The following is a 26644-nucleotide window of genomic DNA, read 5'->3' as shown; positions in this document are numbered from 1 at the left end:
CTCAACTACCTCACTCATCTACATCTACACCTCACCTCAACCACACCACAGCATAGCACTGAGATGCCACGCCTCCTACCATGGCTAACAAAAGACAATATCCGCGGAACTCGTGATCGCAAAACTCCGACCACAACTCCCAGCGCACAACTGTCTTCGCGACGACGACCTCGTACACCTTCACCAGGCGCATCGAGCCATGGCGGCGGTGATCGCACAAAGAAGCGGGGGACATCGACCTATGATACGCCTTCGAAGGGTGTCGATTTCTTGAGATCTTGTCAGTGTCCTCCCTTTCCTATGATATTGTAGTCGGTATTGACGATGTCAAGCCCGGAGTCCGCCCACGTCGCCGATAGCATCTCCGCCCACTGAAGAGTGCGTGCCTACCCAAACCCACCAGCATTTCCTCACAACTTACTTCGTTTGGTAGATACATAATCCCCGGTTTCGAGCATGACGACATGTACATAATGGTCGAAGACGAATTCTACGCCATCGCGCAACAATTTMCCCGCCACTTACACCACGCCGAATACATTCGTCGTAAAAAGCAGGCCAAAAAGATGAACGCATCCGTCTTGAGGGATATGGAACGGTCCACTGACGGCGCTACGAAGATGAGCAGAGCCACGCTGAAACGGAAGGAGAGTGAGAGACTACACGAGCGGCAGAGGAAAGGATTGGAACCGGCTGTGAGAAGGCCGGATGATAGTGATGAGAGCCATGGGGAAGACATGGAGGTTGAGGATGAGGAGGAAGAAAGGGAAGATGATCCGTGGTATGGCACTTCATTACATACGTTTATGACGAGTCCGCGCAAGAATAGGTCTCTGGTCGGGTTGGAGAGGATTAGGTCCAAGACTAGAGCTGCGGCGGGGTTTGGGTCGGAAGTTGCGCTTGCAGCGAGGCCCGGCTCGTCGTCTTTACGTGCAGATGCGCAGGTAGCAGGTGATGAGCTGGCGATCTCGTCGGGAGAGGACGATGATTTGGAGATTGTAGAGACGAGGTCTTTACCACAGTCAGAAGTACGGGTGCGGACGAGTACAGTCAAGAGTGAGTCACCGGAAGTTAATGTGAGGTCTGTTATTCGAGGGAATATTGTCAAACGTCGAGAAGTTGCATTCGACGACCAGCGGGCGACCACTACCAAGCCTCGCAATCAGCAGCCCACTCAAAAGAAGGAAGATGTCGGCCTCAAAACAAACCCACTGTTTCAGTCCAGAAAAGAGGCTTCTACCACAGCTACAAAGCCATCTAATTTCAATAGAAAAAGACCGGAGCCTGAAAACCGAAGAGAAACGCCTGTCACATCTGTTTCCAACGTGCTCCGGAAAAGAAGATTTTTAGATGAATTGGACGATGTTATTCCACCGATGATTGAGGAAGACGACACTTCAGAAAATAAATATATAATACAGGACCAGCCTCGAAAAGTATTACCAACATCCTCAACAGCAAAAGAATCTCGTTCCACGTATCGTACAACATCCGAGCAAAAGCAACAGGAAAAGATGACAAAAAGATCGCGTATCACTGATATTCCGACTTTTCTGGTGTGATTATTGAACTTTGGAAATTTTTGGATAATCCGGCCAACGGCATATTCGGCTCGACGTGGACAATCACATTGTCAATCTCGCACTCAGCCTGAAGACCTGTTTCCTAAGCTGATCCCTCTTAGACGCTTGTCGCATCAACGCGGCATTCTGAGCGACTTCTTTCTCGGCCATTACTCCATGGCTGTCATTTCGATGTAGCGTATTCTGACTTGGAACGGTCAGATTTGATTAGGGGTCGGAAGTGAAGAGCAACCTACTCATCGTCTATGAACGGCATTGTGATTTCTTCTTTTCGGAAATTGGTTGGAGGTCCCTATCCCCAGCCGGATTAGTGATGGTCTTCATTCAAGTCATGATCGGGACACGAACAATCTCCATAATCCTCCCTGTGTTGTAATCCTCCTCTTTTCGACTGAATATGTTCTTGAGCCATTGCGTTATAAGCGAGAAACAGCCGCAAGTCGACATGGTTATATATCGATATGAATCGTTTCGTACTCGAAGAGGCGGATTCGAGATGCAATGCAATGCAAAAGAAAAAAGGCGAGGGTATCTTATGACATGCACACGAAGAACGACGCACAGAGTGGCAAATAATATAAGCAACAAAGAATGCAGGAGAAAGAACAATTCAACAATAACTCCTCTTCAGAGCTCTTCTGTTCGTTATGTCATGGAAAGAGCATGGTATATGAAAAGACAGTGGATGAAGAAGAAGCTCGACAGTTGTATATAAACGTCTTACCATCCAACGTTCCACAACCCATCATCATGACTTCTAGCGTCACTCACATAGCTCAATTAACGAGGGAAACAATCAGGTCTCACAGTCTCACATTTCCCATCCCGCGCTATGTAATCCGGACCTAGGCCTTCTTCCTACATTGGCAGGATCGAAATCGAACTCGTCTACCTACTTGCAGTACTACCTGTGCATCTCCTGGCGTCTAGACTAGATGGAATTCCTCAGCCAAAGTCCCGAGCCACCTCCATGAAGATCCGAAACTCGGGACGAATGAGAACGTTCTGGAATTGTTTCGCGTGTGTTTCTGAAGCGTGATGACTGGATGTCGAGGGTTCGGCATTTTTTGTTCGTATTTCTTGCATGAGTTGCTATTTTGTAGGTGCCCTGGATGTTGTCGACATGCAGAGGTAGAAGTTTTGACTGCAAGGGTCTGGTCAATCTAGGCTCGTTCGTTGCACTTGCATGTAGCTACCCTCGGGAAAATGCGTATACACTACGTAGTAAGATTGAAACATGTGGAAGTCTTTAAATTGACTCCTTTTTGACGTGTTCGATGTGGGAGGACAAGGACTTGGCTATGTGCATCTTGTGCACTATTCCGAGCTCTCTGTCTAGTCTCTACCGACATCATTAAACGCTTGATTCTCACTTTAGCTTGGATTGTAGTCACGTTGTATTTTGTGTTCTCACCAGGTGGATATCAAATACCTCCATCCCGTGTGCCACATTCCAGGGCGCGAATCCCCCCTTTTGATCTCCGATCTCGTGCTGCCGTCGAGCCCCTTTTGGACTGCCCCTGGCCGCGTGTAACGCGCCAGGATTGTTCTCACTGTTTCTTTTATCGGATGATTGGGGAAGAGTGTAAGGTGGCTTTTCTACATAATATCCTCATGACCATTCTAGCCCTAACTCCACGCAAATCGGGAATTCGTATCACACTCACGACTCCCTAGTTTTAACAACCACTCTCGGAAGATTACATAATTTTTTTAGTTTAAAATGACGCTAAATTTCTTAAAAATTTGAGTACGTACGTCCCAAATGTTTCGATCTTCATTCAGACTTTGTGTTTCACCGCTTGCAGTGTCGCACATTGAGAATCTGAGAATTCTTCGGATCGGATTTTATGTGACTCCTGACGCAAATCGCGGACTTGGGGGATAAAATGTCGATTATTTTAGTGCACAGATATTTCCTGAGATGTAGTTTAAAGGCTGTCTCGAAGGACTTTATATTTGAGCTCCGACCTGACAGGTAATCATGGCGATCTTCAAGTGTCCCCGTTTCCCTTGAAAACACAGAGGGTCAACGGTCAGTTTTACCTAGGTATATTTTGAGGTTGTCGGGGAAATCAGCAGGTTTTTCCGCGGTATAGCAATCTGGTTGGAACTACGTATCTGAAGCAAAATACAGCAGTGCCATTACCGCCCTTAACATCAAACCTATTCCGTGCGATAGACCAGACAAGACGTCTGGAAATATATTCAGTATGCCTTTACGTACTAGCATATAAGCGTAATTGTGCATCTCGTATTTTAAGGTTTGCAAAGCCTCCAGATGTCCACTTCCATCGAATAAGAAAAGGCCATCGCGATGAAAGACGGGTGATGACAAAAAAACGGAAATGCAATGTACCATTTAGTTCAGCCCTTTTGATGACAGGGACCAAACATAGGCGGGATCGACTGTTGGTTTTTCCTGAATGAGTCTGGATGTCTGCATCCTTTAAGTCGGCAGGCATTGTATGTACCCCAACCTATAATCGAGGGCCTGTGTGCTTCTGAGAATCAATGAGGCTTGAGCGGCCGTCTAGTTGAAAATGACATGGAATTGAATCTTGACGAGGCTGAATTCGCATAGAAAAGAGATGTAGGTTGGATGTGAAGCTGCCTCAGCGGCATGAACTCGTGCTCAAAAGCCATCCTTTGGCCGTCCTGGGACATGCTTTATCTATCCTGCTAAAAGCGAGAAACACTTCTTGGCTATACATGCACACCTTATCTGTGTCGTAGCAATGACCTCTACCTACGGCCCGATCACGACTTCAGGGACCGTGGTCTCGTATCTCCCCCTGACCACCGCATGGTCTGCTCCAAGTGAGTGCTCATCACTGTTCCTCGACACGTCAGGCTCCCTGTTCATCAACGCGCCCGAATACCACAATGGTGTCGCCGGATCTCCTGAATGTGTGCCCCCCGAGGTATCTATATGGTGGTACCAGAGCTTGAACTCAGCATCGCCGACAGGAGTTGTGCTCGGAGGATACGATTTCGCATGTCCGGAAGCGTACACAACTGTATTCTCTTTCTATGCGAGCTCGACTTCGACTATAGGCTGCTGTCCATCGTATGTTGCAAATAGATCTGTGGTAGTTGCAATGTCTACATGCTAATAGCAACCATAGTGAATATACTTACGGCGGCACATGGTGGCAGCATGGTAATCCATACCAATGCTCCTCCACCATTCCTGCTGGTACGATCACCTACGTCCAGGCCTACACCGATACTATATATACAACTACAAGTCTTTACGTGTCGACGCCTACCATCATAACTGGAGTACAGATCAATGGGTTCCGGGTCGAGACAACTCCTCATACAGCGCAACAAACAAGCTCTTCGACAGGTTTATATTTCTTGGGTCAGCCAACCTCGACAACATCAAGCAGCGTATATGGTACCGCGACGTCTGCAGCGGTGACAAATACATCGGGCCTTAACAGCCAAGCAAAAATTGGTATTGGTGTTGGCGTGTCCTTGGGCGCTATAGTTCTGGTAGGCATGCTAGCGATTTGGCTTCTCATGCGAAGAAGACGGAATCGACAGAGTGCAGTCCCGCATGAGGCTATCATCGAGACTTCCTACGCAAAGCCGGAGCTGGACTCTGCTCCTGCGCCGACGACGCACGACACTACAATCCCATATACAAAGCCAGAGCTAGGCTCTTCGCCTTCGCCCGTCAAGGAAATGGACTCTACAACTAAGATTTATGAACTTGGATCTCCCCCGATTTCTCAACCCGTCGCCGAACTTTCTGGTGATGCACATCCACCTGCTCTGCTCACAGAAGCAGAGATCTCCGAGATGGAGAAACGTGCGCTCGAAGAAGAAACATCCGGTGCGTATGAGGCCGCTGAGGTGACATATCGGCAAGTAGTCCAATGGCGCGAGAGCCATCAAGGCCCCGAGCATCCAGCCACGCTTACAAGCATGTACCGTCTCGTCCTAGTCTTGAGCAACATGCGCAATAAAACCGGCCGAGCCGACGAACTATATCGCGAGCTCATGACACGACGACAGACGCTACCAAACCCACGTCCAAGCTCACCCCTTCTCGGCGAAGCATTGATGCTACGCGGGAAGAGCCACGAAGCTACCGCCGAGAAATTGATCAGACAAGAACTAGATCTCAACATGCGGGTGCTGGGACCCGAGCACTTACTGACGCTATTTAGCCAGGGCAACCTGGCGAACGTGCTTCGACGACAACTCAAACTCGAGGAAGCCGAAAACGCATATCGGGTTACGCTGGAGATGAGTGATAAGGCGTTGGGTCCGCTGCATGCGTATTCGTTGCAACAGATTAATAATCTGGCTGTGACGTTGTCGATGAGAGACAAAAATGATGAGGCAAGGGAGGTTTATCGGCAGACGCTGGAGAGGAATATTAATAAGGCTGGGTATAATCATCCTGATACTTATCCTAGTTTGCATAATTTGAAGGGGAAGTTGAAAGAGGACGAGGATCTTGAGATTGCGATTACGACTCCGAGGGATGGATCACTTCCACAGGGGCAGAAACATCGGGCAACGGTTAAGATAGTGCGTAGGCACGGATAGAAACAAGTATTGCACAATTGCAGAGAAGTTCGGATCACATAGGCATGACGGTCCTGCTGGTTACAGGCCGTTTCAAAATAATTATAATCAGTATTTCGACGGCTCGGACTTGTGCGACGAATTTGAAACAAATTTCATGTACTCACAAACACTATCGACAGTGAACATGCTCACTCATTGTGGTACATTCATCAGACAGAATCATGCAAAAACCTCCGCAATGTTCAAAGGTATGTTCCAGTAGTAGCTTGCAAAAGCCATCGCGCCCACACTCATCAAGGCAGCCATCAGGACATTCACGGCATTATTGTCGAGAATATCATAACCACTCTCAACCTTTCGACTTCCATGCGCCCCGTCTTCTGCACCGACCGTTTCCGTAGACGTACCGCCCCCGCGTGTTACCCTGCTACTGACGGCGTTGGCAACTGATTCCGTCGCGTGGATATCGCTATTGTATTTCCTTGCGTCACTTCCTGTTGCTACAGAGGATGTAGTTGATCCAGGCTGAATCAGGACCTTGCGACCACCGCTTCCTTCGACGACTTTTCCGCTCCGCTTATCGACAACACTGGCTTGGAGTAGTCCGCCAAGGAGACTGTCGAGAAGACTACCCAGTGTGCCGCATACAGTGACCGCGACGACAAACAGGCCCCGTTCAAAGAGGGACCATGATTCGGCACAGAAAGGAACGAATAGTACCGATGTTACGGCAATGAGAAACGCGCCGAGGACACCGGCTAAAAGTCCGGCTAGGGTGACACCGCCATTGGTACCGGGAGGCACTACTCGTAGGGTTGGGGAGGTGATGAGACGAGGTGGTGTTTTGGACAGAATGCCGAGTTCGGAGGAGAATGTATCTGCTGCGACGGCCGCGTAGTTTCTGTGGACATCAAATTAGCCTGTGTTACGAATTCTTTGTGTCTTGATGATAGAGAACGTACGCAATGATTCCCACGATCAGAATGTCGCCAATGTCCGCACCCTGAGCAAAACAGGTTGTCGAGTATCGTCTCTGGTTCCAGATCAAGTAGGTATGTAATGCGATGAGGACCGTGGCCACGATCGAGTTTGCGAAAACTTGTATATGCGTACGAGCGCCTTCGCCGCCCGCAGCTCCAGAGGCTGATAACGTCAACTGCGCTTTGATGTCATGTTTGACCTAGTGCACTTGAAGTAAGCAAAAATGCTATGAGATGACTAGTGAGTGATTTACCTTTGTCGCTCGACTACCAGCAAGATAGAACACTGCCAGAAGCAAGAAAGGCGCTATCCATGGATGGAGAACGTGGACAACAGCAGTGAGGAAGGCTGCCAGAATCCCCGCAGGAGTCAGTGTCTTGCGGGACCAGGCCCGGTAGACCAGAGCGCTGACGGCCGGAACGGCAATAGCTGGATTCACCATGTCGAGTCTTGTCAGTCTTGTCAGTATTATAATGATTTGAAAGAGGTGTTAGAATGTAAATGCCATAACGTGACAGTTACAGTGTTGTGCAGAGAAAAGACATTGTTGTTGTACTCCAATCAGGTCAGCTGGCGAGTGGCTTGCTGGGKGTTTACTGTGGGGCCTCCCGCTAAACGTTTTGCGGACTCAGATATAACATTGCCTAATTAGGCAATAAGCTACATATTCCATACAAGTTCCTCCTAAGGGCTGGATTTGGCATCAAATTGTGACTGTCATAAAGAGTTTTTCTTTGTATGGACAATGAGATTGCGACTTGCACATTGTGTGCTTCATGCAGCCCTTGTCCGTTTCCCCTTTCCTCTTACAGTTCATGGAGCTGCAAGTCATACTCAAAGAATTGCAGACAATCAATAACCTGTTACTCACCGGCCTGTCCAGACACAAGATAATGATATGGCTAAGATTGCCCAATGTGCCCGTCATGAGCAGACTAATTCATGTCGACAAACAATGTCCCAGGGCATATATCAGTCGAGTCTGGCTACGAGCTTGATATCGACAGATCATACAAACAAAACATCAAAACATCAAGTCTAAAGACAGATCATCAAAACTACTCACCGAAGTCAAACTTTTGATCAAGTCAGCAAATCATTTTATCAGCTCAATATTCACCTCCGATAACAAAAATGCCTTCTCATCAGGAATACCGGTTCGAAGACTCTCCTGGTCTTGGTAAGTTGATCAATCAATGGACCCATCGTCTGCTTTCGCTGATACAATAACCAAATAGAGCATAGCTGCGGTGTCTGCGGAACACCACTGCACCACCCACGAGCGAGAAAGTCGTGCTTTGGACGGCATACGATACCGTGCTTCAATTTCCACCACACGATGTTTCGTGTTGGTAGAACAAGCTCCTGCGAGTCGTAAGTTATTCTAAACTCTTCGTTCCGACATATAATGACATCTGAAATAGCTGTAAGCGATCAAGAGAGCAGCATCTAAAACGTCACAAAGATATTGCTGATCTGGTCCGCCAGATTAATAATAAGACTAGAAACGAAAMCCCGCCTCTGCCTCCTGCAGAAGTTGGTGTGGCTGTCCATGGGTATCGCGAGCTTACCTTGGATAGTAGGCGTGAAACCCTAGACAAAGCCCTCTTGAAAGACGTCCAGAACCGGGAGAAGCTGAGCGGGAACCCCGACAAGTTGCCCACAGCCGAGTTCAAGAATGAAGAGATTAAAAGGATTGCCGCTCAGCTTGGCGTCAATACCAGCCGCCACAATGCAAGAGATCTTCGAGGACTGTACACAAAACTGGCCGAGGCTATCGTCAAGGACATCGATACCACGGCGAATGAGTCGAGGGAAACTAGGAAACGTCAGCTAGGTTACTATCGATATGCGGACAAGAGTGCCTACAACGCCATCATGGTGAATATCAACCCAGCGGCCGTTATAGAGATTACCGACGACGAAGCGGATGGTAACGAGGAGGATCCTCAGGAAGAAGAGCAAGAAGCTGCGCCGGTAGTGGAACAACCTCAAGAGCAAGCTGCGGCAAATCGACCCCCGCGTAGAATACGACCGACTATTGAAATTATAAACACTGGTCGTCCTGAAAGGACCTTCCGGGAAGGGGGCATGCAAATTACAATCGTCCCAAACACGCCTGTGACAGCACGTCGTCCAGGGCATCAGGGACAGTAAGTCCTAAGTACGGCGAGAAATATGCTGAATTATGAGAGTTGTTGGTCGATAGACAATGAGAACAGAGAATACCCATGGATGTATACAAGTGTAGAGAAAATGAGTGTGAAGTGTAAAGAAGTAGAGATAAACTGCCCCACTTATAGCAAGCAGAGCTCCACACTTATCGACCAAGGCAGGAGGGGTCTGATAAGCTCTTTCCTTTTCTCCATCTCTTCATTCTATTCTACTGAAAATATAATCCTGTTCTCACTGATAACGATCATCAGGCACTTGTCTCAAATCGTCCAAGATACACTTATTGCACACACTGAAACAGGGCATCCGCGTATGACATCATGGCCCTCGAAACCCTCAGCACCATCTCCCCCATTACCAACAAGCCAGTCCTGACTCGGACCGGAATCTCGGCAGAAGAGCTCGAACTACTCCCAGAAACCGCTCAAAAAGCATTCCAATCGTTCTCGCAGACTACGACCCTAGCTCAACGTCAAGAAATCGTCGCACGAGCCCTGGGGATTCTCGCGAAGAAGAAGGATGATCTGGGAAGGGAAATTACCGAGCAGATGGGCCGGCCCATCGCTTACACGGGTGCTGAGATTGCTACTGCTGTAAAGAGAGGAGAGTTTTTAAATCGTACTAGCAATTCGGTACTTGGAGAAGAGGGCATTACTGAGGGTGAGCCGGAGAAAGGATTTAAACGGTATATCAAGAGGAAGCCCGTCGGTGTAGTCTTGGTTATTTTTGCATGGAATGTGAGTCACCCACTGGACGACGATATAACATCGGCTAATTCAATAGTATCCATACTTGATCCTTGTCAACAGTTTGATTCCCGCCCTCCTCGCCGGAAACGCAGTCATTTTGAAGCCCTCGCCACAGACGCCTACCGTTGTTGAGCAGGTCGCGTCTGCTTTCCAGGAAGCCGGACTACCGCAGAATGTCATACAATACTTCCATTCTGGCTCTTTGATCCAGATCCAGACACTCATTCGATCGCCACTCGTCAACCACATCTGCTTCACCGGTTCCGTTGCAGGAGGCTTGGCTGTCCAGCAAGCTGCATCGGATCGCATTATCAACGTTGGCCTAGAACTCGGTGGCAAGGATCCTGCCTATGTCCGTGGCGACGTGGACCTTGCCTGGGCTGCTGGAGAGATTGTTGACGGAGCTATCTTCAACAGCGGGCAGAGCTGCTGTGCAATTGAGCGTGTTTACGTACATGACAGTATTCACGATCAGTTCGTGGAGGAGGTTAAGAAAGTCCTCAGCGAGTACCGAGTCGGTGATCCATTCGACAAGAACACACAGATCGGTCCCGTCATTTCACGCCGATCTCAGGAAACATTCAACTCTCATGTTGCAGATGCGATTGCAAAAGGTGCCAAAGATGAGACACCAGAGAATGAAACCTTTAAGAGCATGCCTGCCGATGGTAACTACGTCAAGCCTACACTTTTGACCGGAGTCACACACGAGATGCTTGTCATGACAGACGAGACATTCGGGCCCATCATTCCAGTTATGCGAGTCAAGAGCGACGACGAGGCTGTCCGGCTCATGAACGACAGCGAATTCGGCCTTACCGCCAGTGTGTGGACCAAGGATGTTGCAACAGCGGAGCAGCTTATTGATAGGATTGAAGCCGGCACGGTGTTTATCAACAGGGCCGATTATCCTAGTCCGGTGAGTCCTAATACAGTCATATTGAAGAGATCGAGTGTACAGTTCTGACAACTTAATAGGACCTAGCTTGGACAGGCTGGAAGAACTCTGGACGCGGGGTGACTTTGAGTAAATTTGGGTTTGATCAGTTTGTGAAGCTGAAGAGTTACCATGTCAAAGATTATCCGAAATAAAAATAGCCTGATCAGCTTAGCAGAAAGATAGAAAAGTATATAGATAATCTGACCCATAACTTCGACTCTCAGCTGGCAATTGGGTTCGACTAAGGGTCGACATGACGTTGCATCAGGCACTCGATGCATACGATACGAGCCGCTGTACCTAGTAGGCAACACCTGTCCAATTCTCAGCTCGACTTATTTGTCATTCGACTCGTCTCGAAGCGTGGTCTCGCCGAAACTGAGGAAATTAAGACAGGCGGATTATGGAATCACGCTGGATGAAGTCAAAGCCCCGTTCGTAAAGGGAAGGAAGTCAAGAAGACAAACAGGCAAAATAAAACAAACCGCGCAAACAAGACAAACAGTAACCGCCCTCGCCGCGCTTGCCCTTGACGACGCCTTCCGATTGGCTTTCTGTCTTTCCCTCACTCTTTATCGCCTCAATCAACTACCACGCTGGGTTTTCCAGATTACTCGCACTCCACTTGGGGCTGGGCTACTACGTTGCTACTACGTCCCTGACACAGACCTTGTGATCCCCGTGCAACACTCTCCGTACCGATCTCGTCGACACAAACAACTATGCGGATCATTGCCGTCATGCATTCCAGAGAGCCCATCAGAGCCAGTGTGCCTACTCCATGACGGGCATCGACGGCATTGGGCCCCGCAGCACAAACAAGGCACGCAGCCGCAATCCCATCAATTGGATCTAGATCTGTTGCGGTTTGTCTGTGTTTGCAGCGCGTGGTGGGTTCGAGGTGGATATTACTGGGTGAGTGGTGTCTCGATCCATCGATGCCAGTGGCTGCTGACCCATGGCTTTGTGGGGTAGCTAGTCTTAGCTGACTCTAGTGTCTTGATGAGATATATTCTTTGGCCTCTGTGAGACTTCCGGTAATATACTTTTATTACGTACGACTTCCAGGTAACTCATTTTTGTATTTATATATATATAGGCCCGGTGGCTTGATCAGTTGCACCTTAATCAATCCTATTCCAAGGTATATTCCTCTTCGAACCCTTGATATACGAAAGTACTATTAGCGCTCTACTTAACAATCGTCATGTCTCCAGCTCTTCTGTCGAATGGCTCGGTCAATATCGTGGACATTCGCGAGAATGATACTACGTTCTCAGCAGCCTCTGCTATTCAGGACGGTTTAGACCCTCCAAACGGCACGCCTCGCTCATTTCCTACCCTGCTGCTATACGATACTGTTGGGTTACGGCTGTTTGAAGAGATTACATATTTAGATGAATACTATTTGACCAACACCGAAATTGAGGTGCTGGAGAAACATGCAAGAACCATTGCTGAGAGACTACCCGATCAGTCGCAGTTGGTGGAATTAGGTAGCGGGTGTGTTCCCTAAGAATGCCGAATATCAGTCTACACATGTAGAGCTGTCGAGGCCTCATCCCTTCTAATACACCGGATTTAACACATGTACAGGAACCTTCGTAAAGTCGAGATTCTACTAAGAGAGTTTGAAAGCTTGCAGAAGCGAGTAGATTACTACGCCCTGGATCTATCATTAGAGGAGCTGCAGCGTACATTTGCCCAGGTCTCGCCTCAATCGTACCAATATGTCCGCTTCCAGGGTCTGCACGGCACCTACGACGATGCCTTGGAGTGGCTGAAGAATCCGCAGAATAGGAAACGGCCCACGTGCGTTCTCTCACTAGGCTCATCTATTGGGAATTTTGGCCATGCAGATGCAGCAAGTTTCTTGCGTCAATACTCCCAGGTCCTCGGCCCTACCGATTCCCTTATCATTGGCCTGGATGGCTGTAAGGATAAAGATAGAGTCTACCGCGCTTATAATGATTCAAAGGGCACCMCCCGCCGCTTCTATCTAAATGGCCTAGTTCATGCTAATGAAGTTTTGGGCTACGATGCATTTAAGCCGGACCAATGGGAGGTTGATTGCTTGTATGACGAGGTTGATGGGTGTCACCGCGCGTTTTATGTACCTACGCAAGATGTGACGATCAATGGGATATCACTTCCCAAGGGCGAGAAGATCATCTTTGAAGAAGCGTACAAGTACGACGCTCATGAAAGGGAGGAATTGTGGCGCAACGCGGGGCTTATCAATGTGGCTGCATTGGGAAATAGCCATGACAATTATCGTAAGTCGATTTCCCCGCATCATCTGCATATGCATAGATATTTCATATACTGCTTGATTAGCCCAGTAAACACTATACCATTCATCACGGCCTAACTTGCTTAGATCTCAACATGCTTTCGCCCGCCAACGTCGCCTTCCCAACTCACCCCAGTGAGTATGCGCCTGGTCCCGTGCCCTCATGGGAAGAATGGAGATCAATCTGGACAGCCTGGGACATCGTTTCAAAGACCATGGTCCCACGAGACGAGTTGATGTCCAAACCGATCAAGCTAAGAAACGCTTTGATCTTTTACTTTGGACATATTCCCACCTTTCTTGGTAAGTCAGTTCAGCTCGGATTGGTTTTTAATATTGCTAACTTAACTTCACAGACATTCACTTGACCCGTGCTACGCGCGGCAAACCAACAGACCCAAAGTACTATCCGCAAATCTTTGAACGCGGAATCGACCCTGATGTGGACAACCCAGAACAATGCCATGACCACAGTGAGATACCTGACGAATGGCCTGCCCTGGGTGAAATCCTTAACTACCAAGAGCAAGTCCGCAGTCGGGTGCAGTCTCTCCTGAGAACGGAAGACTTGCCACAAAACAGATTGCTCGGTGAGGCTCTGTGGATCGGGCTCGAGCATGAGGCTATGCATTTGGAGACGTTTTTATATATGTTGCTGCAAAGTGACAAGATTCTGCCTCCGTTGGGATTTGAAAAACCTGACTTTGAGGGCATTGCGCGTCAAGCAGAGCTAGAGGCTAAGCCAAATCAGTGGTTCAGAATTCCAGAGCAAACAATTATAATCGGAATGGACGACTCGGACTTGACTAAGATGCCGGCACAGTCATTCGCATGGGACAATGAGAAGCCCAGACGATCCGTCACTGTGCACGCATTCGAAGCCCAGGCACGAGCCATCACAAACAGAGAATACGCTCATTACCTGAAAGAGAACGACATTCATCGCATCCCCGCGTCTTGGGTTATTCAAGCTGCGAATAGCTGGAACAACACGTTCAACGGACTCCATACCAATGGCGTATCGAACGGACATGGCAATTCCATGGATAATTACGCGGTGCGCACTGTCTTTGGACCAGTCTCGTTTGCATGGGCAGCCGACTGGCCGGTCATGGCGTCATACGATGAACTAGCCGGCTACGCCGAATGGAAGAAGTGTCGGCTTCCTACTTTTGAGGAAGCGAGGTCTATTTACAAGCATGCTGCGACACTCAATGGACAACCAAGTGTCGACGGTCTCAGGTAAGTAGCAACCGGAAGAAAGCATTGTGTAGGACTAACCTGGATAGTAATGGCCACGCGACTATCGAAAGTGAAAGCCCGACAAATGGCCCTGTCCGCCACAATGACACCAAGTCCGAGTCTCTGTTCGTGGATCTTTCCAGCGCAAACGTCGGATTCAAGGACTGGCATCTGGTCCCTGTGACCACGAATGGTGACAGACTAGCAGGACAGGGTGAAATGGGCGGCGTTTGGGAATGGACCAGCACGCCGCTGAGTGCGCATGAGGGGTTTGAGGAGATGAAGATTTATCCTGGATACACTGGTGCGTCTACCTTATCTTGAAATCATCTGTAAAGCGAATTCTCACCTGGCATTGTAGCCGATTTCTTCGATGGAAAGCACAACATTGTGCTGGGTGGATCGTGGGCTACGCATCCTCGCATTGCAGGACGGACCAGTTTGTGAGTTGAACCCCAGTCGTATCGACTGGAAACATACTGACATGTGATAGTGTGAACTGGTACCAGCACAACTACCCATATGCTTGGGTCGGAGCAAGACTTGTCCGGGACCTTTGATTGTATTATAATATTGACGAGTACATGTTTCTAGCACTTGATACTTAGTTCTGTTTGTCTGAGGCTACGCAGATTGGCAGGAAGTAATCTCAACTATTTCCCATTTGACGGGTCCAGATCATAAGTGAAACCCAGGTTTGTCCGAAACATCACAAAMCCTCCACAAGCCAGCATCTTCAGCTGCCTTTCTGACAGACCCCAACTCCTCATCCGTGACCGCTCTATTTATATCCGCATACCTAACCTCTCCTCCTTCCTCCTCTATCCCGCCGGGCTCAGTGACACGTCTAGTCCTCCGTTTCTTCCCTACATGCGCATCAGGATGATACTGCTCCATAACATGCACATACAAACCCCTCGACACATTCTCCGCCAACCACTGCATTATCCTCTTCCCTTCCTCCTCCTTCCCCGGCATAACAAGATGCCTCACAAGCACCCCTCTCTTCGCAACCCCATCAGACGTAAAACTCAAATCGCCCACCTGTCTATACATCTCCTTTATCGACTCGCGCGCAACATCCGCATAATTCTCCGCTTTGAGTAACCGTCTCGACGTAGCCGGATCCCAGACTTTAAAGTCAGGAAGGTAAATATCAACCAACCCATCCATCAACTCCAACGACTCTAGCGAATCGAACGACGACGTATTATACACAATTGGCACTTTGAGCCCCATCTCCCGCGCAGACAAGATGGCCAACGCGACCTGCGGCACAACGTGCTCCGGCGTTACGAAATTGATATTGTGTACGCCGCCCACATCCTGCAGTTTGAGCATCCACTCCGCCAACTCCTCCGGCGTGAGATCGAAGCCGTTTCGCTGATGCGCGATGTCGTGATTTTGACAGAATACGCATCGCAGATTGCAACCGGAAAAAAATACGGCGCCGGAACCGTTGTGGCCCTGGATACAAGGTTCTTCGCCCCTATGTGGCGCGATTGTGTTGACTTTGACGCTGGACGCGCCGATTAGGCAGACCCCCGTAGTCTCGTAGCGATTTACATTGCAGAGGCGAGGGCAGAGGTTGCATTGGCGTAAGTGGCGGTAGGCCGAGGAACGTTTCTGGGAGGTTTGCACGGAGGTGAGGACTTGGTAGCGAGGGGTGTAGTCGTCGAGGAGGTATTGAGGTGGGATGCCGAGGTGGCGTTTGAAGATTCGCGTCTTTGTTGTCGTCTGTGAGAATATGTGAGGGGAGGATGATGTACATTTAAAGAGGAGACCAGCTCCTGTTCGGATTGGGGTGGAGAGCATCTTGCTCTTTTGTCTACATCGTAAGGAAGTGCTTGAAGGTGTACACAGCGATAAGCTTATCGCAACAACGTCATAACGGACATCCAATCACATCAATCACGTTACCTACATTCCATTTAGCCTAAATACMCCATCCGATCCATGTCTCCGTACACCAACATCCTGCCAGTAAAAAAAAAGCAAAGAAGTTTTTCGTAATGTACAGGGGTATTCGATAAATCACCAACTCAGTGCGCACCAGACCAGACCAGACCGGACTAGACCAGACCAGACACGCAGCTCCACAAAAAGCAAAATTGAATCAAAGTCAAACCAACTTTTGCCCAATCCTTTCAACTCCACGCCAAACTACATACTACCTGGGTATAGACTGATCATAAAGCCAATCCGCTGCCGTCACCGGTCCAGCGATAAAGTGCGAGAACCTCGCGCCGTCGTTGTTGCTGTTCGCCAAAATCGTCTGGGACGCGGCCGCGGACTTGTGCCAGTGCGGAACGCATGACTTTTCGGAAATTGCGCTGCAACGTCGTCAGCAATATAACTAAAAAAAAAAATTGGGGGAGAATAGGCTAAAGGGACACAATGACGAACCTGATACTCTGTATTCAGTGTTACAACGCACGCTTCGTGCGCCCGTACTATCGTCTCGCATGCCCTGACAACGCTAGGGTCAGCGTCGCCTTGTAATTTATCGGCCGTAAGCAGTAGCAGGAAACTGCCTTGTAGGAGATAAATGCCGAAGAAGAATGGCATAAAACTCAAATCTGGGTCGTATTCTAATATATCGGACGCTGCTTCGGCGGCCTTGACGGCGTGGCCCATAGCTGTGATGAAGGCTTCTGATGAAATCCAGAGATCGTTATCGTCTAGTAAAGAGATCGGGTCCCACTTTCCGACGAGCAGAATATGTAAAACGTGCATGAGGTAGGTGCCGTATGCGACGACCATTTTGGTCTGCATAAGCGATTCATTGACTCGGGATCCCACTGTGCTCGACGATCTCGCTGATGGACTGACATGATCAATCCCTGTGGGTGCTGTAGCATTGAATCCAGCATCAGCAGCGCCCTCATTTCCAATGCCCAAACTCGCCGTATGTCGAGTCTCAAACTCGCGTAGACTCTGTTCGTAGACATCGAGCTGTCGAGTAATCTCCACAGTATGACTATCCCACTCGCCGCTCGTTCGAAAATGAATACCAAACCGAGGATGGTTCCGCGCATGATTCAAATCGACGATTTCACCAAGAATAGTCATCAACGGTAGGAAGTACCCAAACATGCCGTGGCCTGTACATTCAAAGCTGGGACCTGCTCGTCGGTAACCGGCATTCACAAGCTCGCCTCTGTGCCAAATATCGTCGTTCATCGGCTGTAGCAACCCTTCACACTCTTTATCCAGTAATGTCAACGGCCGGTTGTAGCATAACGCCAAATGGCGATCCATCACGTAGAGAAGCCACCATATTCGCCTACGTTCTTCTCGTTCTTCTTCGGTGACATGGCTCGTATCTCGCGTCGGTTTGGGCTCTATCTCAATAGTGCCATCTCGGTCATGATTCTGAGGCTGCGAGGGCGTTGGCGGAAGTTCACGTCCGAGTTTTAGTTCGCGTGCTAGAGACCATGCTGCAGCCCACCAGCGGATGCTTGCAGCCTTGTACTCGCTGGCTGATACCACAGTCGCTAGGTGAATGTATGTGGCAACGTCGTCGACTGCTCCGGTAGCGCTGCTTTGTGCACCGAGCTGATCCATAGATACACCGAATCCGCCTAGCGCAACTCCGTTGATGACCGCATTGGCAGCGTAATTAGGCGACGTTTCTCCGGGCGTAGGACCATGTATTAAGGGTCGTAGCAAGCCAACTGTAAGCTCCAGTAACTTCTGACAGACCCTTCCTCGCGCTGACGGAGGTGATGTCAAAAACGGCGCATCGCTAGTCTGAGCTGCTACCCAGAGCATGCTCGCCAATAAAGCGGGACTGCATGTGCGTGGTTGAGTTTGATGTAGGATCGACTTCTTTCGGAATACGTGTCCTACCACGTACGGTGACTGGGGAAAGATATGTGAGGCAGACGTGCTGGCAAAGTAGAGGTCGAGCAAATCACACGCCAGCGACTGCGGAATGATCGAAACAATATGAGGTAACAATGGCTCTAGCACGGGATATTTCAATGTGCTAGTGAAACCATTCGACATATTCAGCGATGGAAACCCCACGGATGGCGCAGGCAAGGGTAACCACCCGGGCGACTGGACAGGAGGAGTGAGGCCAGTAAAGTGGTTTGCTGTATTTTCTTCTCCAGACTGTGGGTATTGATATTGATTCATATTGGTCGGCGCGTGATCAACCATGTACGCATCGTGAAACCCATTTAACCCAACCGGAACTATCGCAGATGGCGACCTCGGCTGCAAGTCTCGCAGATCAGGCATCTGAATGAACGATCGATCTACATTCTGCACCTGTCCATATCCATTCATCGTCATTGAATTCATGTTCGATGGGAAGAACTGTCTTGATCTCGTTTGTGATGGCTGCTGCTGCTGTTGCTGCTGTTGCGCAAGTTCGCGCAGACTAGCAAGACCCGGTTGTTGGTCTGCGACCTGCGACGCTGAAAACGAGCGTCTCGACTGACTCAGCCGCGCATCAGACTCTGAGGCCATGACCGCCGACAATTGAGATGACTGATCTGGAACCGTCTCGTAGCCGGGAGTACCAGGTTCGCGAGCACCACCACCAGCTTTCGCAGCGGCTTCTGCGATATCTTTTTTTGATGCTTTTCCGCGCTTTTTTCTTTCTCTAGCATATTCGCAACTCAGACCGGAATCTACCGACCCGAAAAGATGTTGAATTAGCCTCAGCAATTTATTAAATTTGTATGTGACATTCTATCTCACCGGTGCAATGTGCACAAGGACTCTGCCCATCACACTTCGTTCGTAGCTGATTACACTGATCGCAAGCTCGACTAATCCGGCGCCGCACCGCCGCCGTATCAGCAGAATGCTTGCGAATACCAGCCCTCGTATCTGAAAGCGGACTGCGCATAATCTGCATTCTTGAGCCAGAATCCGCAATGGCCTTATTATCCTTTTTGACGAAATCATTGTTGCCGTTGCTGCTACTGCTGTTGTTCATATCGACTTCGCGCGCAAGACGCATTTGCTCCAGAGCGTAATGCGAGCTCTCGGCGAGAGTGTCCAAGCCGGGTGTCTGCGACGGTTGTGCCATTGCAATAAAAACTTTGAATCGAAGTATCGAATGATAATAAAGGTTCTTAAACCGAAGTCCACTTCACTGTATTGTCATCTGTATTCTGAAGACATGGCGTGGAGCCGTTCCAACCGCCTACAGGTCGGTCGATGCGACGAAAGGGTCTCAGAGACCGACCTTATTCTTTTCTTTGAAAGAAAGAGAAGGCCGAGTCTCTACTGCGATTTAACAACTGCCTCGCTAACGTAACAAAATAAGATGATGTATACAAGACGACAAAAGTCGAGACAATGGAGTCGGACGCTCAAGAACCAACAGCCGGTATAGCCAGAGAGTTTAATGCAACCGAGTCAGAAATAGCTCACCGGTTAAATATCTGGCACCAGCTCCAGATGGGCAGAGCTGAGTTAGTTCGCTTAGTACGTACGGCGTACTTGGATAGATTGATAAGAGGCTCGAGCGTGGCTTGACTTTGCAGCGTGCAGAAACAACCCCAGGAAAAAATGTCGGCTCAACCAGATATTTAAACTGCCGACTGAACCATCCGAGGGAACAAGGAAGAGAAGAGAAGAGGAGGAAGAGGCGAATAGCGGAGCAAAGCTAAATGAGACGGGGAATGGCCAGTCTAAGATTTTCATCCTTTCCTTAATTTGACGCTTACCCCGAACAACGCTAACAGCGAGAGTGCGGGGCTGGAAGGTCTTTCTGGGCTAGTGCTCGTTGAATACGAGAGCAGGAGGTTTAGTATGGCTGATATAGGCAGGKGAGTGCCGAGAAAGATGATTTCTTTAATGGACGGCGTTGAAAGTAATTATTCTTATTCTTATATGTATATATACAGTCACGCACCATCTTCTAGTACATGAGATATTCCTTCGCCATCAATCGTACAAAAACTCCTCAACAAATGCAAACAAAATCCGTAGAACCAACTCCATATATGTACAGCTTAAACAAGACAAGTAAAGACGTCTAACTGAAGAAGTACTGACTGTCCTTCAATCGCTTGACATCAAATTCTCCCTTTTTGGGAATATCGCGGAATTGGAGTGGTAACCATGCCCACTCCATCTTGTTCTTCGTCTTCGTAGGCTTGAGTTTTTCTTCGACCTCGTCTTCGAATGGTTCTGATTCTTCCGTAGCAGACTCCGCGCTTTCCTCGCCGACGACGTCCTCGCGGGCTTTGGCATCAATCTCAGCATCGAGGTATTGAGGATCAAGGTCAGAGAACAAGCTGGCCACAGCTGGATCCTTGTCATCAACAACGGCATTACCAAATACACCTGCTCGCTTTTCGGTCGTAGTGTTACCTGTGCCAGTTTGACCAAGTGTGGAGGCAATGGCCAAGTCGTTGTGACTACCACCCACGCTCTCAAAAATGCTTGCCGCTGTAACCATCGCACGGCCCCTTTCTTGCAATACGGGATTATCAGATCGTAAAAACGTCTGTCGTTGATGCTCCAAGAGCAATTCATCGACGTAGTATTTCTTCTTTGTGTTGCCATACTTTTCTTTGCGGTACTTGGCAATTGCTTGTGCGACAGGGTTGGATTCGGGAATCTTGGCAAGGAACATATGACCTTCGTAGCGAGCGCGGAACTCGGCAGCCAACCTCTTGACGATATCATCGCTATGCATGCGGATGAAACAGTCCCGCAAAGCAATATTCATCTTGTCGACATCGCATGCATGGGTCCAGAACGAGTCGTGAACAGCAGAGAAAACGAGTCCTTGGCGATAACACTCAATAGCGGACAACATCATGTGGGTGGCGTCCAGTGAGTGAATAAAGTTCGGTGGGAAAGCCTGAAGTTGTTTGCGTTTAGACACATTGCCTGAAGTCGAATCCTGGATAATGTTCAGCGTCTGCAAAGTGGTGTACACACGCTGACACTTCACGGCACGATAGGGCTGGACAACAGGGAGGCCTAGAGGCGTGGTCCAGATAATAGTAGATCTGAACATCTTCAAGGGGTCAGTCTCAGCATCGTCCTTGGTTGACATGTCGTCCTGGTAGACATGTTTGGCAAGCAAGTCCAGTTGATCCGGAGAGATAGATTGACTGATTCTGGTAGCACAGTCACCTAACCAGTACTGAATAGAATGGGCGCCACTGAAAATCGTGCTGAGCGCTTCGAAAATAGCGCTAGCGATATACTTGCTAATACCGGGAACCTCTTCAAGGCCCGGGTAATGCGCAGCAATCTGACGACGGACTTGGCGAATGGCACCAACAAAAGTAACACCATATACGTTGGTCATGACCGTCTGCTTGACAATCTTACGCTTGATTTTCCCTTCGAGAAGCTTGGCAATTTCGTGCCCTGCTGCTGCGTCCCGCGCGACCTTTTCGGTGACAAAGTCGGAGACACCAGTGTAGATATCCTTGGGTCGATCACCGGGTTCCAGGTTGACATGTTGAGCACCTTCCATATCTCCTCCCAATGCCGCATAATGTTGAAGACCATTGCAAGAGCCATCTTGGTGAACAGGCAATCGCGACATGTACTCCGTTGGGTTCTCTAGTTGAAGCGCGTTGCGGAGTTCGCAGCATGCGGCAAGACACTGCCATGGATCTTCTGCCTCCATAAACCATTTACGACCATGGAGACCATTGTTTGCTGAATCGAGAATATCATCCAGATGCTTCATCGTAAATTCTTCTCTTTCCTGGAGACTGGCCTTGTCGAAACCGTAGACGTTGGATAGATGAATCTTCAGCCACCTCAAACCAGCCTCGCCAAGAGCCTTGCCCTTTTTAAAGAGAAGAAGAGATCGAGCATTATCGGCAGACATTTGGTTCAGATATGCTGGAAGTGGGTAAGCGCGGCCACGGAAATCCATGTTATGAGGTAGATAGAAGGTCTGGTTCTTGTATGCACGAGCAATCTCCATCTGGAAATTGATAAAACATCTCTGAGAATGGAGACCAGATCGCAAGTTCTCCGCTTCCCGGAGCTTGTTGTTGTATACCTTCATCGCTTCAACGTCATCATCTGCGGGTTTCTCTGGTAAGGTAATCTGCGGGTCGAGAGGAGGAATTTTGGCAAAGGCTTCACCCGTGTTCCATGCTTCTAGCATAACATCAAACACGTCGTTGTTAATAGTCCATGCGGTCTTTCCCAATATGTCCAAACCGGCACGAACTTCAGGAAGTCCCTCGTTTTCTAAAGCCTTCTTCATGTACGACTGTTGAAGACTGTCTCCAGGTGTTGTGCGCATAATCGGGCTGCGCTGTGCAAGAAATCCACCTTTGTCAAATCCAGTCCATGGCGCAGGTTCCGCAAGCATGGGCATATGACGAGCTGAGACGGCATTAGGAGCGTCGCGAATAAGTCTTCGTGTGACCTCGGGATGAGCGTGTAGTAAACCAAACTTTCTGCCTCTGTTAATCTCATACGAGTGTTGAAAAGCCGGTTCCATAACCATGACACGTTTCTTGGTCTCTGGATCTTCCTGCCACACTGGTGCTTTGGCGCAGTCAAATAACAAAGATAGCAAAGCGCCTCCCACCTTAGCATGCACGTCAATTGGCCAATTATATTCGGACTCGATTGTATCCGGACTCGATAGGCGGCTGTCGCCTTTCAATTCCTCAAAGAGCTTCTTAAACTTGACACGGCCTGACCTTTTCTTCCTATTTTCCACAACCTGCTTGATAAATTTCTGGTGACGAGAATCACGCTCCGACTTGGCGATCATGGATTGAGCAACAAACTCGTTCTGGATTTCTTGTCCAAGGGATGTCATGATTGTAGGAACCTTGAGACCTTTCTCAACACCTGCTCGAGCGAAAAGTTGAATAATGTGCATAACTGTAATGGCAGCCAACGTGTCAGGTGGTAGAAGACGTAGGAAGTCGGTGTATTCCCGATTTTTGTCTTCGGACAACACTTTCGAGCTTTTTTCTGACGATCCATGGATTTTGATTTCCTCTTTGACCTTGATGACCAAATCGTTGTACCATTGTTCCAACAAATTAGCTATCGACTTGCCGCCACCAGACGTATCGATACCGGCGGATCTCATAGTCTCCATCTCTCGTTGCCAGCGCTTTTTGGCGGTGTCCACAGCTTTACCTTCTAGATCTGCTTGCCTTTTACGCTGCAGGGCTTTTGCTTCTTCCGAGTCGAAGTCATCTGTCTCGAAAGCGTTGGCAAAATCCGGAAGTACCGATAGAGTAGACTTTAAAGACGAAAGACCAAGACCTTTCTGCTTGGTCGCGCGAACAGATATGTCTTCGTGAGTCGGGGCCACTTCCGTGGTAAGCTCGGGTTCGTCTTCGATTGCCAAGTCAAAATTTGGTAGTTCATTAGGACATATCTGTATCGTCAGTTTCACTTGTCGTTGAAAAATGCCCGAGATAGAATAATACCTGTGAGATCTCGCCCAAATCCCGCTCCGTCAAAAGATCAGGCATAGACAGAACCTCAACCTCAAACTTATTCTGCTTCACCATATTCCAGTACCTCCTCACCGTCCGATCGCGCCTCGAACCATGAAACAAACGCAGCGTCATTCTCAGCATAATTGCCATCGTCCTAGCATTAGGCTTCAAGAAACCTTGCGGTAACTTGACCTCAAACCAGGTTTGCAGACTTAATGCCTTTTTCAGCGTGTCTCCAGTACGCTTATTCTCAATCATMCCAGCCACGACAGCTTCTATATATTGATTGTGCAAATCGAGAAAACGAGGATCGCCATGCGAAAAAGCGGTCGACATACGATCGAGAACCTGTGCGGCTTTTTCAATTTCTCGGGTCTGGAGCAGAACATGAAACCGGGCCATCATCTCCTCGAGTGAGCCACCGATACCACGGACTCTCTTCAAAGTAGGCGTGGTAATCAATTGGCTCTCTTGGATCATAATGGCAGGKTCGCTATACATGGTCTGTCCTAGAAGCGGCGACAACCAGGACGGAGTGGGGGAAGCACTCGATGAGAGTGGCACGCCATCTGTTGCGGTTGCCAGGTGTCGTCTAGACTGCGAAAAGGAAGAACGACGATGTAATGCAGATGGAGTAGAGACATTTGAATCGTTATTTCCCGGCCGGTGTGATTGAGTATGAGGCCGGAGGGCCGCTGGACAGAGCCATGGTAGAGTTAGCTGCTCGGTCGAGAGGCGCAGCTGGTGAAGGGGATTTCGGCGACGGGCGGCACGAGGCAACATGGTTGCTGTTGTTGAACAAGTCGCGCGGATTATTGAAAAAGCATCGGTAGTCGAGTATATTGGTCGATATAAAACAATTGTAATGGTACTTTTGTTATTGAAGACGTGAAGAAAGGACGCAATGCAATAGAAATCTCCCACGCTTGACAGTCAAACAAGTACAGCAAAAAAGAATGAAAAGGGGTAGAGGATGATCTCTCCTGCCCTGTGTGCAATTAATCGGCAAGCCGGGAATGAAATAGAGAATGGGAAAGAAGAAAAGAGGACGACAGTTGGATGAATGGCGATGAAAAAGTCTGGAGGAAGGAAGGGAAGAGAAAAAACGATTAGATTGTCGCGCGATCAAATCGGGCCGTCGGGTTGCAGCCGGCCAATGGCATTGTGCGAGTCATGTGATGCCCACCTAAAGTTCTAGAAAAAGGGGAAGCTGGAGTGGGTCGTGGCGATCCTATCACTTTCATCTTTTTAAGAACAGGGACTAATAATGCTGCAAGTGAGTTGTCTGTATTGGCGATACTATGGGAATATGCGGCCCTTCTTATCAGATGCATGAATACAAATCGGAGCTATTCGACGGCTGACTAGGCCTCGAACAAACAAATGACAAACTTCATCAGCTATCAACATCAACATCAATGAACCCCTTCTGCTTCCTTCTATTCTGCTTCATCGCCCAGCCCGTCATCTCCGGCCTCGCAGGGTCAACTCGCGGCGCACTCATAACATCAAGATACGTCTCTCCATCGACCGCAGATTCTAGCTGCGGCAGATCTTCGGGTTCTTGATGAATCATGTAATTCTCGTACGTAACCCATGCTTCCTCACTCTATTACACCATCAATTAGCACGCAAATCCATGAAACAAGAATATAAGTATTGAGTATTAAGGAACGCACCTCAGCATCAAACCACTCGTAAGACTCCCATTTGTCATCCTGAATCTTCTTCAACAGTTCGATGTTTCCCGCCGGTGCAGCCTCACCGGCTTCTGAGGATTTGACCTTGACATCCACCGCTCGCGCTTCGGCTTGTACCGCCGCGCCATCTTCCTCGAGATCTTTTCTACCGCGCATCAGTCGTGTCCGCGACGCTTCGTCCGAGGCGTCGATATGATGTAATTGAGGTCGTAGCTGGACTAGCGCCGAGACGGGAGAGAGGAAGAATTTCGCTACATAAATCGCAATCAGTAATTGAGCTCCAGATGACAGCAGTAAGCGAAATGAGAAGGAGGGAACGCACTCCCTCTGAAGGCACCAAGCATATAAACCGGCTCCCCATCAACAGGCTCCTTCATCCTTCCCGCCAATGTCTGCGTTCTCAAAATCGTCGACCCATTCTTGTTATTCTGTCCCTTGACATCTTTCATTTCCACATCTTCTCCTGCCTCTGTCTTTACTCTCCCACCACCACCACCTCCTCCTCCCCCGTTCCCAGCTGTAGAAGAATGCGAATTAAAACCACCCGCCAACCCAAATGAGCCCCCCTCCCTCAAAACCCTAGACTGCTTCATTGCCTCCCCATACTTAAGCCCCCTATTTACATCATACACGCCCGCAGAGGTCACAATCGGAACGTCTATTTCGACAAGCCCAGTTTTGGGTTTGAGTTTGAGTGCGACGGGTTTTTGCCCGTGGCGTTCGTCGTAAGGGCCGCCGGTGCCGTGTTTGGTTTCGACTTCACGGTCTGGGTATTGGAAGACGTAGCGTTGAATATCGGAGTCAGTGAGGAAGACGTCGTACGAGGCTACGATCGGGTCTGATTCCATTTTTTGTTTTAATGGCTGACCGCGTGCGGCGCGCGCTTTTTGGTGGGAGACTGTTTGGTGCGTTCTTCTCTGTATCTAGGAAATTGCTGTACTTGGTTCAAAAAATTTTTATTTAAAGGATTGTGGTGCAAAGAATTGTAGCAGTTCAAGATGTCGCAAGTGAGTAAGT

The 26644-nt window shown here is 48.9% G+C and overlaps 9 protein-coding genes across 9 annotated transcripts; 4 read left to right on the top strand and 5 right to left on the bottom strand.

The window, feature by feature from the left end:
- Positions 1–63: 63 nt before the first annotated feature.
- Positions 64–1562, top strand: BHQ10_006921 (uncharacterized protein; the record flags this gene model as incomplete). The annotated part of the gene is made up of 3 exons (XM_040879561.1): positions 64–280; positions 333–378; positions 434–1562. 3 exons carry the CDS (start codon positions 64–66, stop codon positions 1560–1562), a joined length of 1392 nt encoding a protein of 463 aa, XP_040735425.1.
- Positions 1563–4321: 2759 nt separating this feature from the next.
- Positions 4322–6149, top strand: BHQ10_006920 (uncharacterized protein; the record flags this gene model as incomplete). The annotated part of the gene is made up of 2 exons (XM_040879560.1): positions 4322–4653; positions 4712–6149. 2 exons carry the CDS (start codon positions 4322–4324, stop codon positions 6147–6149), a joined length of 1770 nt encoding a protein of 589 aa, XP_040735424.1.
- Positions 6150–6350: 201 nt separating this feature from the next.
- BHQ10_006919 (uncharacterized protein) lies at positions 6351–7554 on the bottom strand (the record flags this gene model as incomplete). The annotated part of the gene is made up of 3 exons (XM_040879558.1): positions 6351–7032; positions 7094–7311; positions 7366–7554. 3 exons carry the CDS (start codon positions 7552–7554, stop codon positions 6351–6353), a joined length of 1089 nt encoding a protein of 362 aa, XP_040735423.1.
- Positions 7555–8246: 692 nt separating this feature from the next.
- On the top strand, positions 8247–11128 carry BHQ10_006918 (uncharacterized protein; the record flags this gene model as incomplete). The annotated part of the gene is made up of 6 exons (XM_040879557.1): positions 8247–8292; positions 8351–8486; positions 8537–9265; positions 9589–10024; positions 10071–10955; positions 11015–11128. 6 exons carry the CDS (start codon positions 8247–8249, stop codon positions 11126–11128), a joined length of 2346 nt encoding a protein of 781 aa, XP_040735422.1.
- Positions 11129–12183: 1055 nt separating this feature from the next.
- On the top strand, positions 12184–15071 carry BHQ10_006917 (uncharacterized protein; the record flags this gene model as incomplete). Its single annotated transcript, XM_040879556.1, has 7 exons — positions 12184–12479; positions 12573–13252; positions 13357–13572; positions 13626–14511; positions 14559–14815; positions 14873–14954; positions 15005–15071. 7 exons carry the CDS (start codon positions 12184–12186, stop codon positions 15069–15071), a joined length of 2484 nt encoding a protein of 827 aa, XP_040735421.1.
- A 118-nt stretch (positions 15072–15189) lies between these two features.
- Positions 15190–16326, bottom strand: BHQ10_006916 (uncharacterized protein; the record flags this gene model as incomplete). The annotated part of the gene is made up of 1 exon (XM_040879555.1): positions 15190–16326. One exon carries the CDS (start codon positions 16324–16326, stop codon positions 15190–15192), a length of 1137 nt encoding a protein of 378 aa, XP_040735420.1.
- A 374-nt stretch (positions 16327–16700) lies between these two features.
- On the bottom strand, positions 16701–19558 carry BHQ10_006915 (uncharacterized protein; the record flags this gene model as incomplete). Its single annotated transcript, XM_040879554.1, has 4 exons — positions 16701–16844; positions 16918–18304; positions 18371–19154; positions 19279–19558. The coding sequence occupies 4 exons, from the start codon at positions 19556–19558 to the stop codon at positions 16701–16703; spliced, it is 2595 nt and encodes an 864-aa protein (XP_040735419.1).
- Positions 19559–20512: 954 nt separating this feature from the next.
- Positions 20513–24710, bottom strand: BHQ10_006914 (uncharacterized protein; the record flags this gene model as incomplete). The annotated part of the gene is made up of 3 exons (XM_040879553.1): positions 20513–23863; positions 23916–24202; positions 24266–24710. The coding sequence occupies 3 exons, from the start codon at positions 24708–24710 to the stop codon at positions 20513–20515; spliced, it is 4083 nt and encodes a 1360-aa protein (XP_040735418.1).
- A 613-nt stretch (positions 24711–25323) lies between these two features.
- Positions 25324–26475, bottom strand: BHQ10_006913 (uncharacterized protein; the record flags this gene model as incomplete). Its single annotated transcript, XM_040879552.1, has 3 exons — positions 25324–25536; positions 25607–25878; positions 25950–26475. 3 exons carry the CDS (start codon positions 26473–26475, stop codon positions 25324–25326), a joined length of 1011 nt encoding a protein of 336 aa, XP_040735417.1.
- Between the last annotated feature and the right edge of the window lie 169 nt (positions 26476–26644).

The sequence above is a fragment of the Talaromyces amestolkiae genome (genome assembly GCF_001896365.1).
Source record: "Talaromyces amestolkiae strain CIB chromosome Unknown scaffold13.1, whole genome shotgun sequence".
Classification (NCBI taxonomy): domain Eukaryota; kingdom Fungi; phylum Ascomycota; class Eurotiomycetes; order Eurotiales; family Trichocomaceae; genus Talaromyces; species Talaromyces amestolkiae.
The sequence above is the reverse complement of the archived record's forward strand: the minus strand, read 5'-3'. Positions and strand labels throughout refer to the sequence as shown.